This window comes from Mustela nivalis (genome assembly GCF_964662115.1).
Source record: "Mustela nivalis genome assembly, chromosome: 16".
Lineage (NCBI taxonomy): Eukaryota > Metazoa > Chordata > Mammalia > Carnivora > Mustelidae > Mustela > Mustela nivalis.
The window spans coordinates 18,660,364-18,675,101 of NC_139035.1; the positions used below are offsets into that span (position 1 = coordinate 18,660,364).

Here is a 14,738-nt window from a genome sequence, read left to right on the forward strand (position 1 = left end):
CCTTCTGGAGTTAACACTGACCGCAGCCATAGCAAGCCAACATTTACTTCGTTACTTCAGATCCCCACTGTCTTAACGAAACTCCTGAATCCAAAACCAGGTATAGGGTTTGTTTCTTTTTGCGGGGTTGGGTTTTCTCCCGCAGGGTGGGTGAATACATTTATTATTCTCACTTTACTATTAAGATCTGGGAAAGTTAAAAAAGTATCTGTCTCCTGAGCATCCAGCAGTTCCAAGCACTTTGCCTGTGGATTTGGCACGTGTCAAGACCACCGACCCTGGGCGGTCCACTTGTACAGCACCCTCCTTTCCCGGTCCCTGCCTGTCCTATCAGCACTGGGTAAGTGCCCAGGTTCTGATCTGGGACTAAAACCCATGATCTTCTGGCTCAGGTTCTCTGAACTGAGTCATCCTGGCACGGAGAATATTCCGTGACTCAGCAGGCCCGAAAAGGAGGATGTCAGATCCAGATAATTTCGAGTCTTTTAAAGGCAAGATGAGGAACATAAACAACACAGTGGAAGAATTTCGCAGTGGGCCTGCCTACCCAAGGGAAAAATGTCATTCCATTCCCAGCCTTTTCACTTCCTTCTCGGCCCCTGTGATGAAACAACGGCTACACTTTTAATTTAGAGGCAGGAAATGGCTTCAGAAAATTCATTTTGATGCTAAGACCAAGGCCCTTAATTCTCCAGGGATCTGGTGGGTCCCTTGCACACCCCGGGACCCCTCCTTGGAAAAGGCTGGCGCCCCGCCCCGCGCAGCAGGGGGCGTGCCCGCGGCGGCCGGCGGGCAGCTCCCACCGTCCGGTCTCTCGAGTCCCGGTCCCGGGGCGCGGCCCGCTGGACGCCACGACCGACACCTGGCGCGGCGGAGATCTGCGCCGCCGCGGCCCGAGGTGGCGCGCGGCCCAAAGGCGGATTCCAAGTTACCTCCCCGGCCCGGCGTCCCCCCTTTAAGGCTCCCTCCACTACCCCTTCCCCCAGCCGGGCTCTCCGGGGACGCAGAGCAGGCCGACCCTGACGTCCAACTCCCGCAGGGCGCCGGCTCTCCTCGGCCTCCCCTTCCGTCCCGGCATGCACCGCCCCGCCGCCCCTCCTCTCCCCTCCTCCCCCCTCCCCCGCTCTCTCTCCGCCTCCCCTTCCCCCTCCCATTCCTCGCTCTCCCTCCCCTTCCCCCCTCCCGTCCCCTCGCTCCCCGCCCACCCCTCGCGCCCCTCCAAGGCCCCTCCCTCGCCGATCCCGCGCCGCGGGCCGGAGCGCGAGATGCCGCCGCCCCCGCCGCCGCCGCCGCGAGCTGCCCGGGCGGACGCGCAGTCCGAGGCACGAGGAGGGCGGGGGACCCGCTACGGGGGCCGCGGGAGCTGTTGAGAGGAGGCCGGGGTTGGGCTTTCTCCTCCGCCAGACCCCACCCCACCCTGCCGACCCCACCCCCTGCTCCTTCCTCCCCGGGGGCGCGCTCTCGGGCCCGCGCTCGGAAGTCGGGGGTCGGCGCCGAGTGCGGGCTGTGTCCCGGGTGGGTAAGGGAGGCGCGGAGGCGGCGAGCCGGGCCGTGGCCAGCGAGCCGTGCGGTCCTCGCCAGCGGCGCCCACTGGCCCGTCTCTCCAGTCCGAGCCGCCGCCACCACCCGCCCCGAGAGTCCGGCCCCTGGGCCCCGAGGCTCAGCCCGCGGAGCGGCCTCCCCGGGACACCGCCGGGCGAGAGGAACGCGCCCGCGCCCTTGCCTTCGGCGTGGCCCAGCGCGCGGGCGGCGGGATGAAGGGCAGCGAGCGGGCCGCGCCCGCGCTGCGGCCCCGGGGGCGGCTCTGGCCGGTGTTGGCGGTGCTGGCGGCCGCTGCGGCCGGCTGCGCCCGGGCAGCCATGGACGAGTGCACGGACGAGGGCGGGCGATCGCAGCGCTGCATGCCCGAGTTCGTCAACGCCGCCTTCAACGTGACCGTGGTGGCCACCAACACGTGCGGGACTCCGCCCGAGGAGTACTGTGTGCAGACCGGGGTGACCGGGGTCACCAAGTCCTGTCACCTGTGCGACGCCGGGCAGTCCCACCTGCAGCACGGGGCAGCCTTCTTGACCGACTACAACAACCAGGCCGACACCACCTGGTGGCAGAGCCAGACCATGCTGGCCGGGGTGCAGTACCCCAACTCCATCAACCTCACGCTGCACCTGGGTAAGCGGTGACAGCCCTGTTCCTGCTACTGCTCGCCAGCCGCCCAGCTCCCCGGCCGCCTTCACCTCCTGGCCCAGCCTGCGGGGCCCGAACAGCCCGGCGCTGGCTCTCTGCTCCCCTGCAGGGGCCACACAGAGCCTCCCTTCTCCGACTTCTAAACTAGATCTGGCACTTCACATTCCGCGAGGGCCAGGATACCTTGCGCTAGCATCTGTTTGCTTTTCTGTTCTTTCTAACTTACCCAGATTTTCACTCCCTTGATGATTCGCCCTTTCGGCTGTTTTTTGTCCCTTTTTGGGGGAAGTGTTAATCAGAAACCCCTGTTCTCGCTTTTCTCCCTCCTCGCAGGGCCACCACGGAGCGTTCTTGGATCAGAGATGGAACGGTCTACCTTCAGCACTTTGATCTTGTTTAAATGCCCCCCTCTCTCCAGGATTGAGCGTGATTGCTGTTTGCTCTGTTGAATAAGCCAGAGAGCAGAGGGTCTCTAGTGAAGGGAATTTGAGGGAAGCCAATGCTTTTACTACCGGTGTGGCCTATGTGTAATTAAAACAGAAATTCACTTTTTAAAGTTACTGTTCTTTTGAGTTGTTCAGCGTTAATGAAGGGCCACAAAGTTATTTCACCGCTACTCCTGGAACAGAGAAAACAAAAGAAAGTGTGCATCCACTTTAATTTCTGGCTGCACTTTGGTCCTGAGTGAAAAGGCTCTCCTGTCTTTCCTTTTCCTTTGATTCAAAGCCAGTGTAGAAACATGTATGAATGACCTTTTAGAAATCAGGAAAAGGATGTATAGAGAACTTTGTTGCCGGGTGGTGGATGAGGATGGACATGTTTATCCTAAGGTATCAAAAATCATGTTTGGTCTAAGCAGGTTTTTCTTCATCACTGAAATATATAAACAAGCAGAATAATTCATTATTGTGTTTAACAGAGTTAAAATATGCGTGATAAACTGGCATCTGCTTTGTAGAACTGCAGTCCCCTTCATTGAAAGAATTGATTTCCCTGGTAGCTGATGGTAAGGAACTTCCAGAGAGAACATAGGGCCCAAGCCATTCTTCAAAGCCAGATCATTCTGTAAGGCGAATATTATTTGAGGGCCTTTGAAAGGAATGTTTTATAGGCAAATAGTTCTTTTGGTCATGGTTTTGCATTTTTTCTTTCCACTGCTCTCTGGTACATTAAACTTTACGTAAGTATCAAGATTCCAGAGAAGGAATATAACTTAACCAAAGTACTTTGAAAAGTAGTTAAACTACTGTGTGTGGAGTAAGTTGTAGAAAAGCAGTTTCTAGCACCTTTGGAATACCATTTATTTCTAGACAAGTTATTAGAAAAGTGAACTTTTGGAAAATAAGTTCAGACAGTGAAACTCTGAGGCACCCGTTTTTCAGAGATGGAAGAAGTGAACTGTACTTCAGTGTTTTAAGGGTATCGGAAATGCATAGAACCAGCAGTGTGTTGGAACAGGTGCTTTTCTAAGACACAGCAAGAGACCTGGGATCTTCTAAGTCTTCATGGGAATACTCTTTAACTCTTTAGACAGCTAAATACTCTTAGGTGTTATATTTTTAAACTTGGTCAAAATTATTTTTAAAATTTATATTCAATTATTTTTGAGGAAATTTATTAAAGTTTCTGTGTTGAATTTTGAATGCCCACAAAGTTTTATCTGTTTTCAAATACTAAAAATTTCAAAGTGGAAGCATTTGCTCACTGCCTCAAAGTGCCTGGGATATATTCAACTGGAAATTTCTGAATAAGAATCTGTTACTTAGGTAAAGGTCAGGCTGTCAATCTGAGTTTTCTGCTGTGGGCACTGTGTAGCAAAAGGTTACTTTAGGTGATTGCAGAAGTAGGTAGATCACTCAGATTATTTCTGTGTTACAAAGGTAAAGGTAATGTGGTAGATAAGACAGTAACAGTCAAGTTAGGTTGTTACTGGTGGGGAGCAGATATATTAATTATGGATCATGGTGATTAAAGGTCTAAAGAAATCTCAAGAGGCCATCTAGTTAGGACTCTTACATGACTTTGTGCTCTAAAAAATGTTATATGCTTGGACTTGTTTTTGTTGAAAATGTCTTCTTCAGTTTTTGGTAATATTCGTGGTAAATGAAGTTCATAAAACTATGGGTTTAAAAAAAGTTATTTAAAATAGTCTCCATATGAGTATTGTGATTAACTGTGAGAACATTTACTTGAGACTTTTAAGACAGACAATTTCTAAAAACCTGACTAGAACTTATTGTACTTTTTCTTGGATCCGAAATGATGTCCCAGAGGAAGTTGTGTGTGGTGGAGAAGGTGGAAAAGGGGAGGGAGACGTGTGTTGTGGGGGCGATGTCTCAATCTCTCTCTCCCTCTCCCAGTATCTCCTCCCCCCGCCCAGCCCCCGAAGTTTCCCTTGCTTCTTTTTTAATGACAGGGATGTATGTATACATGCTGGTTATGATCTATAAAGTATAGGCAGGGCTTTATGTATCATTGTGTGTTTTGATGATCAGCGTATTCAGCCCTTAACTTCAGTTACTCTGTGGGCTCTAGCTAGCTTGCTGTTTCCCATGAATTCAAGTACCATGACTGTTTGTGCATCTATTAAATCTCCCATCCAGTTCAAATTTCACATACCCTTAAGCAAGTGATGCATATTGTGCCCTGCCCTTAGAGCCTGTGAAACTCCCAAGTGAGCAGTGTGAAAGAAGCAGGGCTAGCCAACACTTTTCTCCCCTCCCTTTTGATGTTGAACTTTAAATACAGTAAACTTTAAAATAAGCAAAGTCAGACTGCACTTAATGTTGTTACAAGAAACATACATGTTTTGGCATTAACTATAGGTCATTTTTTTTTACTGTAAAAATAAAACACAACATGGTGAATTAAAACAGTTGTGTATAATGACTAGGGAATCTTCCTCTTCATTTGCTAGTTTGGAAGAGAGCACCATTCACAATTTCTCATGCAGCCTTCCAGAAACTTTTCACACATACACATGTATATGTAAAATTATGTTATCATTTTAACTGCTACCATTTGGGGGGAGTGGTCAGTAAGATTTTAAATGATGGTAAGGACAAATTAGATCATTGATTGTACCATTATCATCACTTGCACAGAAGCCAGGAGAGTCAGTGTTGATTCTGAGAGCAGCCATGTCTTAAGCACCATATACAGTAATCCAGGGTGCAATGTATCCTCAGATAGAATCAGTTCAGGTTGCTATGGGAACAGGAATTGCATTTTCTTTCTTGTGGAGAGAAATCTCAGCCAGGCACCCTGTTCTAAAAAACAGTCTTATTTTGCACTCAACTTCTGGATCTTCTTTCCTAACTTCTGTCTGGATTATTCAACTGCTGTTTAAAAGTTTGGCTTTTGTGTTAAAGAATAAGTCATAATAACTTTTTTATTAGTATCAGCAGGATAGTTGATAGTAAGATTGTAGCTGAGGATTTGCATTTTATGAAACAGCCTTTTTAATTAACCTGGTAGTTATTGCGGGTGGGAACTTGGCAGGCTTGGTCTGGATCTTCGAGGAAGGTAGCACTCCCCCTTTCTGAAAACAATTAGATTAAGGAAGAAAGTGCTTATAAACCAACTCAATCAAAATTCATGGAACTCCTAAAATTTACACCAAGACCAGATTTGTTTCCAACGCCTCTCTATACGCTTTAAGAGCAAACAGTGATTAAATGATTCTTTTTAGCCACATCTATCCTTTTTGTGTGTCTAAATCAAGATAATTGATACATGAGGATATTGCATTTTATTCCGCTTCTTCCTTTCAGTGTATATGTAAAATGAAACAAACAGCAATTTTTTTCCACAGGGCAGCCTCTGCAAGGTAGGTTCCGACTGTGTCAGGGAATAGTTCACTCTGGTGACTTCACTGTGGTATTTGCACACCCTGAGGGGACACTATTTTAGTTCGTCTCACAAAGGCTTGATTTACATGTTGCAGGTTCCAACTTGAGAAGTTAGGGAGCTCTTCCTTAATGGCCAGCGGTAGTTGAACACAGTTCTATAAAGTTGCTGTTGGCTGTTTTCCTTTTCTACAGTTCACAGCTTTTTCTGTAAATATCTTCTCCATGTTTCTAAAGCATTCAGAGGAACAATTTACGCATTGGGAGAGAAGTTGGGACTATGAGCACCCCCCCCCCCATTCTTTTGTCACTGGCCACAGTTGTGGGAGGGTTAGTTTGATGATTTCAGTTCTAAATCCTTTTAGGAAGTTGGATATGCCTTTTGCTCTGTGCTCCTTACCCCCATGCATACATTCTCATGTTACTGCCAAATATTCGGTAAACATTTTTCAAATACCTACTAAATACATAGCACAATACCTGATAGAAAGGTAGAAGGTAGAAGGTTGCGTCTTCAGAAATTTACGCTCCTGGATGGAATTTTCACACTGTTCTAATGACAGTAAATCAGGAGTGCTTTTATAATATTTTACACTTTATGAAACTTTCAGTTTATCACTGATCAGGCTTCCACAACTCAGTGAAGGCAAAGATGAAGATCCTGAGGTGGTGATTTGCCAGAAGTCCCAGTGGAGGGAGGGTTTTGACTCCTTCGTCTGTTGCCTTAGCCCCAGCAGCTCTTAGCTTTGTTAACAGATCTCTCAAAGGAATGACTAGTTTATTCCAGACCAGCTTTAAAACACAAGTTCACGTACACACTGATTCAGAGATACCAGACTCCCTCGATTTTTCTCCTTTCCCCTCTGTTATTTTTCACTTGTATTTTTGGATTCCTTTCTTTTTCATGGGACTCACTCTCCTTGAGTAAATTCCTCTTAGTCTCAAAGCATTATTTACTGTTTACAAATTAATAAATTCTAAACTCATATCTCTAGACCAGCTTAGTCCGGTACTAAGGACTTGTTGGACATGGTCAGTTTGAGGTGTCCAGAGGCCATGTCCAAAACTATATTCATTCTTCACTGTCTTACCGAACTCAACGTCCTATCTCAATGAATGCTCTTCAGTTTTAATCCTGAGGCTCTAGACCAGTTTTTGGCCAGGCCTCTCATAAAAGATAAAGAGGCTTGATAGGCTCTCATCAGTAAGATTACTCTGGAGAGCAGATAGGATCCACTGCTGGAGGCAGGTCAGTTCTGGACAACTGTAACTTCACCGCTTCCTTTCCCACCCATCCTTCCTACAGTCTGTCCCAGATGCCACTCTGACCTCCTGTATTTAGCCACTGTGTGTCTTGAATCCTCTCCTTTAACTATACCTTATTGTAGCTTTCCATTGAATGTCACTTGAATTACTGCAACAACTTTCTAACTACCTGGTGGCCTTTCTGCCACCATTTTTGCCCTTTCTGTACAGGCAGCCACACTTTGGACTGAGGGATGGTTCTAAAATGCAAATCTGATGATATTTCCCAGCTAAAATTCTTCAGTGATTCCTCAAACCTTTAGGATAAAGTCCAGACTTCTTGGCATGGTATCTGGACTGTTGTTTTAACTTCTAGAATGATCTGTCATCTTACACGCTCAAAGGGCTGCTTCTTTAGTCTGGAACTCTTCTTCCAGGTGTCACCCCCTTCAGGAAATTTCGCCCCAGTTTCTCTGTCTTCTCTCCTTTCCACCCTTCTCCCAGGTGTGGATTTAGGTGTCTCACTCAGCACCCGGTAGGTATCTACCACAGTGCGCATCAGTGCTATTATATGTTTCTTGATTTGTCTGTTACCACTTGACCATGAAGTCTTTGAAGCCAGGGTCAGGGACTTGATCTTTTAATTCAGTTCAGTGTAACCAACATTAGTTAATTGGTTGCCATTCCTCAGCACCATACTGATTCCCGGATGCGTAGTGATTCATTGGACATTGCTGTGACCTCCTGGAACTTGTGGCCTAGGTGTGGAGACTTACATCTCTAGACAATGGGATGCAGGCAAGTTTATAGCCTACTGGCCAAATCAGCCCAGGGTGGCCACCTGTTTTTGTGTGCACCATGCAAATATTTTTAGATTTTTCATTCAACAATCGGAAGAAGAATGAAATTTTGTGACATGTGAAATCATATGAAATTCAAATTTTGGTATCCACGAAGTTCCATTGGAACACAGTGAATGCATCTATTAACCTATTGTCTATGGCTGTTTCTGTGCTACAAAGGGGTTGAGTTATTGCAACAGATACTGTTATGTCTTGTCCCTCGAAGCCTAAAATATGTACTCTCTGGGCCTCTGCAGCACACAGTTTGTGACTTCTGCCCTACACCAATGCATTCAGTCTTATAAAATAAGTTGTAAGTGAAAGGTGTGAGCATAGAGGACATTCACTTATAATTTCGATGGAGGCTAGAGTCTTTATATTTCCAGTGCTTAGCACTGAACCTGGCATGGTGTTCCATGAATATATGTAGAGTGAGTGAATACATGAATGCCTGAATTATAAGAACTCCCCAAACCCTGCTTGTCACTTTTTTTTTTTTTTAAAGATTTTAGTTATTTATGTGATAGACAAGGGATCACAAGTAGGCGGAGAGGCAGGCAGAGAGAGAGAGGGGGAAGCTGGTTCCCTGCTGAGCAGAGAGCCTGATGTGGGGTTTGATCCCAGGACCCTGAGACCACAACCCGAGCCGAAGGCAGAAGCTTAACCCACTGAGCCACCCAGGTGCCCCTGCTTGTTACTTTAAATTCTCCTCCACAATTCTTTGGGGTTTGTGTTTATTTTTATCAGCTTCATCTTTCTATTTTCTTGACACATATGCTCCTGTAATAGCTAGTATTAAATGTGGTGCATAGTTCTTTGGTTTCTAGAGCTTTAAAAAAAAAAGAACTGAGTTATGTGGAACTGACATGGAATTGAAAGATCTGTGAATGTCCTTTTTGGGTAAAAAAATAGACTTTTATGTGATTTGAAGTCATATAGATAATTTATGTGACGAAGCGATCTTCTCAGATTTGAATTTCGTAGTGACATTTCGTAGTGAATTTTGGAAAACTTAATGTTAATATCGTGTGTGTTTTCTTCAGAAATTGACCTAAATCTTTTACTTTAAAACCTGTGCTCACATCTATTATTGAAATACCCGCTTCAAGGATCTCTGAAAGGGCAGTTGTGGGGAGAAGTTAGAGCGACATATTTTATATGGTTATTGTGCGTGGCATCATTTTTAGTTTGTTTGACTCATTGGGGTACAGTTAGAAGACAGAGCCACTGAGGGACCCTTCCTGGTGGGCTAGCGAGGGTCCACGTTATAGTCGTTAGCTGGATGGACAGTCGTCGCTTACTTGTCTGGAGTTAACAGGGACGGAACCAGCAGATGCTTCCTTACTTACCCCTTGTCTCCAGCTGCACTTAATTGACAGCTCTACCACTGTTCTGTTTGAATTTCAGGGAAAAGTGTCAAAGCTCAGAGCAGGGCTGTTTATTTATTTTTACTGCCCAAAATTCCTGAGAAGATTTTTAAAAATAAGGAATCAATCTGACCCTTATCTAAATTGTCAGTTCCAAAGGGTAAAGTTCCTTTGTGGTAAAGTTCCTGTGCTGGTTCTATTATCTGGCCCAAGTTGCTTGCTTTTAGATTTGTAAGAGGGCCTTGATAGGATTTGCAAGCATCTCCTTTCTTATAAAATGATAAAATTAGATATTTGCTCATTAGGGCCTAAAATTGATAGCTTGCTAAAAGGGGTTACCAGAAAATGCATTTATAGAAATGTCTCTGAGGTTTTAGAGTATTGTGCCAGACTGTGGGGACACTGATTAAGTACATCTGCTTTTCTTTCCATGGGCTCTTCCAGGAGGCCATCCTAAAATAACTGGGCCCAGTCAGCCTGGTGCCCTATGAAGCTACATATTCATGAAATAAAATAAAGCAGTCTTATCTCTTTCTCAGACAATGGGGCTCTCAGATCTCTTGTGGGAGGGGAACCCTGTGGCAAGGCTCGGAGATGAATTAGGGGATTTACATGATTTCTTTAAAACTTGAGGAGTTATAGTCCCTGGGTTCCCTTCTTTTACTCTTTGTTTCCAACTGTGTAGCTGCTTCCTGTTATATTGAAGGCAAACGTGGAATTTTTGTTATATCATCGTCTTTGGATTTTTGTTATTTTATCTTTTTTTTTTTTTTTGTAAATATTTTATTTATTTATTTGGCAGAGAGAGAGAGAAAGACAGAGATCACAAGTAGGCAGAGAGGCAGGCGCAGAGAGAGAGGAGGAAGCAGGCTCCCCGCTGAGCGGGGCTCCATCCCAGGACCCTGAGATCATGTCCTGAGCCCAAGGCAGAGGCTTAACCCACTGAGCCACCCAGGCACTCCTTTTTGTTCTGAAAGTTCTTGGAAATATTAATCCAGAATCAGCCTCCTTCACATTTTTTTAAAGTTCTTAAAATAAAAAATAGAAATGGTCTTGTATAGAGTTACGGACTCAGTGCATTTTGTTTTGTGATGATAAATCACAAAGTACGTGAAGGTTTCTGCTAACCAAAATGATTCTCTATAACAGTGACTACCCACGTGCCTGTCAGTGTTTTCAGAGAGAACTGTTCATGACCAGTCCTTTAGCTCCTTTCTAGTTCTGGCTTTATGTTCTGTGTCTTGATTTGGGGGTAGGTTACAGAGGCATACAGCTATGTACAAGTTCAGAGCTGTACATTTGGTATTTGTGTACTTCATTGTGTGTTAATTATTCCTTGAATTAAAAAAAAAATAAACTTTTCAGTCAGTTATCCAAAATAATACATGAGTAATTTTGTTTGTTTCTGGTATGATTTTGGCTTCAAATGGTAGAGCACAGAATCGGAGGCTCAGTCCTATAAGATCTGTTTCTCTCACCGTGTTCCGTACCAGCAGTCACTGGCATTGATAGGTGTTAACAGATGTCTCTTGGTCGAGTGGACAAAGGGTTTTAATTGAAGGACCTGCCGAATGCTTTCAGAACAGCATTCGGGTGAGCTGCGTGGAAGGTCTCCGGAAGTGGAGTGTGGGAGACGGTCCAGGAAGACCACCGTCCCCTACCTCTACCCTAGTAGTGGTTTCGGTTGGTGCTTTTGTGGTTTGAAGTGTCAAACCCTAAGTTTGCGTGTTTTGTTGCAGGTTTCGAGAACCCCTGAAGAGTGTCTACAAGGCTTGTGCTTTGGCTACAATATCTGCTTTTTACATAACTTACTATTTAATTTCTGTGGTGAAATCTCAATGTTCCATAAATTACTTGCAATGTGAAGACCCCGTCTTCTTTCCTTTGACGTGTTCTGACTCGTGGCTTCCTCTTATTGAGCCTTCTAGAATAGTAGGTGAAGCTTGAATTATGTGGCTTTCTTGGAGAAGTTTATGACATTTTGTGAAGTATTTCCAAATGAAAAGAGCTACCAGCTAAAATGAGATGAGCTTATTGGATTGTAAATCTAATTAGTTAGTGGACAAAGGTCTTCTGTAAATAAGGTGACCTTGGTGGGGAAATTCTTCATTTATGGCTGTTGTAATAGGCGATGTGTGGGTAACAACAGAGATTGAAACACTATCTTCAGGTAATTTGTAATGTGTTTGAAGAGATGAGACAGACATAATCATGCAGAGGGAATCAATGGGAGCTTATAGGCACAATAAAAATAATTCAGTTGAAACTCTTCTAAGTGCAGAGGGAATACATGTGACACTTTGAAGAGTGTAGGTTGAAGTTAGCCAGGAAGAGCCTCTTAGGTCCTGACGAGAAAGTGGATGGGAATGGAGGGCTTTGCGGGAAGGCTGAGTTGTTTAACTAAAGATCTAAGAGTAACTAGATAATGGTGAAGGCATTGTTTGTTTTCAATGGAGTCGTGGAGGCATGCATCATGGGTTCCGAGAAGACGAGGATCCTGAAAATTAGGGGGAAAGAAAGTAAATCTTACCCTTTCATGGAGAGTGCTCCGTGTACCTTCTTGAATCCTCAAAAATAGTCGAGAACTATTATTGCCCCCCTCTGGAGTAATCACTAATCACGTAAGACGACTCTGCTCTCAGAGAAGTCACATGCTGAGTTTAGGTGAGAATCTAGACTTGTTGTGGGTAGGTTATGCTCTTCCCGGTCTATCGTGTTAGAAAAGGCCCCTTGAGTGATAGAGAACTATAAAAAGACCTTTAATTGAGGGGTGACATGGAAATGGACTGAACTAAAGGTTTCTCTGAGAGACCTCTGCTCGAGGGGCTTTGGATTCGGGTTGCTGCTTTTATAGGGCTTTGCACTTGTTTGTGAGGAACAGAGGATTGTTGGCAATGGAAGAATCTCAGGTTTGGGGTACTTATACTAGTTTTATAATTAGCTGTTCATGCTTCTAGGAATTTCTGAGGAATTTATTGAATTTCAGAATGAGATCCTGGCTTTTGTCAGTGTCTGCTGATAGGAAAAGTGTACCGTATACCGCACTTCCTGAAGGGTGGTCAGGGGAGTGCCACCTTATCTCCTTTCTACCTTATCCATGACTCTCTTCTGGTTGTTGAGAACTGCTGAATTTAGTTCAGTTGCTTACTTTATCTGACATCCTTAAAGATAAAGCTGCCAGGTCCATCTCCAAGTTGGATTTCATTTCCATTCTGCTCCAAGTGAATTCTAACTCTTACATGGTGGCTGTTGCTGCTTCTGCTTCTTCTGCTTCTTCTTCTTCTTTTTTAAAAGATTTTATTTGCGAGAGAGAGCACGAGCTGGGGAGAAGGGCAGATGGAGAAGCAGACTCCTTGCTGAGCAGGGAGCCCGATGTGGGGCTTGATCCCAGGACTCTGAGATCAGGGCCTGAGCTGAAGGCAGACACTTAACTGACTGAGCCACCCAGGCGCCCTGCATGGTGGCTTTTTTGTTGTTCAAGTTTGCCATCTAAATAGGTCTAACAAACCTTTCATGGAATGATTGACACATGACTACTGTGGCCCTAGGAGAGCACTTTCAGGCCCAGAAGTGACTCCCTTCCCCTTGATTTCTGTACGTGGTAATTTGTAAATCTGTAACTGTTTATTGAATTCATATATCTTCTCTGTGTGTCTATCCTTTATTCAGTTTATATCTTCTTAGTTTCCCCAGAGCATGCTGAGCTAAGGTCAGTCAGGTGATTCTTAGATACCTACTTTTTATTTTTTTTAGATACCTACTTTTTATTTATTTATTTATTTTTTGCTTGATCGCTGAAAGCGAGGTCATAGATCCCACTTAGATTTTGTATGTTGTGCTGCTCACTCGCCACATACTGTCTCCACTTCTTGAACTGGAAATTCTAGGATTGGTTTTTCTTTACAGGTGTGAGTTGACTGGTTGCATTTTAAGTATTACTGAATCGTAGTCTTACCTTTTCTACTTCTTTTATGGACCTGCTCAGCACACATTGTGTTTTCTGTAATACATGTGGTTACATCATCACACCCTAGTGACTAACCGGTATTAAATGTGCATGCTCCTGGGGCGCCTGGGTGGCTCAGTGGGTTAAAGCCTCTGCCTTCGGCTCAGGTCATGATCCCAGGGTTCTGGGATCGAGCCCCGCGTCGGGCTCTCTGCTCCTCAGGGAGCCTGCTTCCTCCTCTTTCTCGCCTTCCTCTCTGTCTACTTGTGATCTCTGTCTGTCAAATAAATACAATCTTAAAAAAAAAAAAAAGACTTTCATCTTAAATGTGCATGCTCCTTTCTTATGGGCAGTTGCGGGGATGGTACCTGTTGCTACCTTTGAAGGGTAAATGTTGGGCTTAAAATGCACCCCCTCTTTTTTTGCCATTTGGTAAAACGCAGAAGCCTAAGGATTTTTCTCAAAGATTTTCCATCAAATTTCTTCAAGGACAGTGAAAGGATTCTATTTCCAAGAGACGAGCTTTACTGTTTTTGAAGAAGGGGTAGTGATATCTAGATGATGATGGGTTGAACAGCTCTTACTGTAAGGGCTTTCTGTTCTTTGGCGGGACTGGAAAGTGGTACTTTCCCACTCTGGCAGCACAAATCCTGATGAGAAGGAAGACTAGTCTGCGCAGATGTTCTCAAGATCAGAGATCATTTTATTGTCAAAAACTACCGAAGACTAAAGGAGAGTAACTTGGCAATGTAATATGATTGGATCTAGATGTGCTGTAGCAGTTTGTCTGTCTGCACTTCCGGCTGTGACTCCTCCCCCAGTGGCTCCGCTTGTCATGGACCTTATTCTGATAGGACTGCTGACCTCTGGTGTTTCGGTGTCACTGAATTTTAAGATTATTGCTATTTTAATGCCAGATCATGATCTGGTAGAGATGAGTATCTTTGGAGGGAGAGTGGGTGTGGCTGGGTGGAGTGAGGGGAGAGGGCAGTTGGAAACCAAAAGAGCAATTGTGTACTTCAGTTGCTTGGGTCACATGATTGTCTTTTATGGGAAAATGGTCATGTTCTTTGGGGTTGAGTGTCTAGGAGTAACTTTTAGAGTGGTTCTATACAGAGTTTTGAATTTAGAGCGAATATTTTAGATAAGTTCATGGGATAGAACTTCTGCTGAAGACCAAATTTGTAGAACTCTGCTAGATTATGAAAGTTTCTGGGAACATCTGCAATACAGCTGTAATAAAATTTGTTTACTTTATCAGGATTGCTTTAGAGGCTCAAGCCAGTTTGTTTACTGCTGTTTTCAG

At 44.8% G+C, this 14,738-nt stretch overlaps 1 protein-coding gene across 1 annotated transcript in view; it reads left to right on the top strand.

The window, feature by feature from the left end:
- Window positions 1–1,222: 1,222 nt before the first annotated feature.
- The window catches only part of LAMC1 (laminin subunit gamma 1), a 125,618-nt gene continuing 112,102 nt past the window's right edge, over window positions 1,223–14,738 (top strand). Inside the window, exon 1 of the mRNA XM_082702879.1 lies at window positions 1,223–2,169. Coding sequence (XP_082559005.1) covers window positions 1,755–2,169 — 415 coding nt within the window. The 5' untranslated portion in view covers window positions 1,223–1,754. The remainder of the gene's footprint in view (window positions 2,170–14,738) is intronic.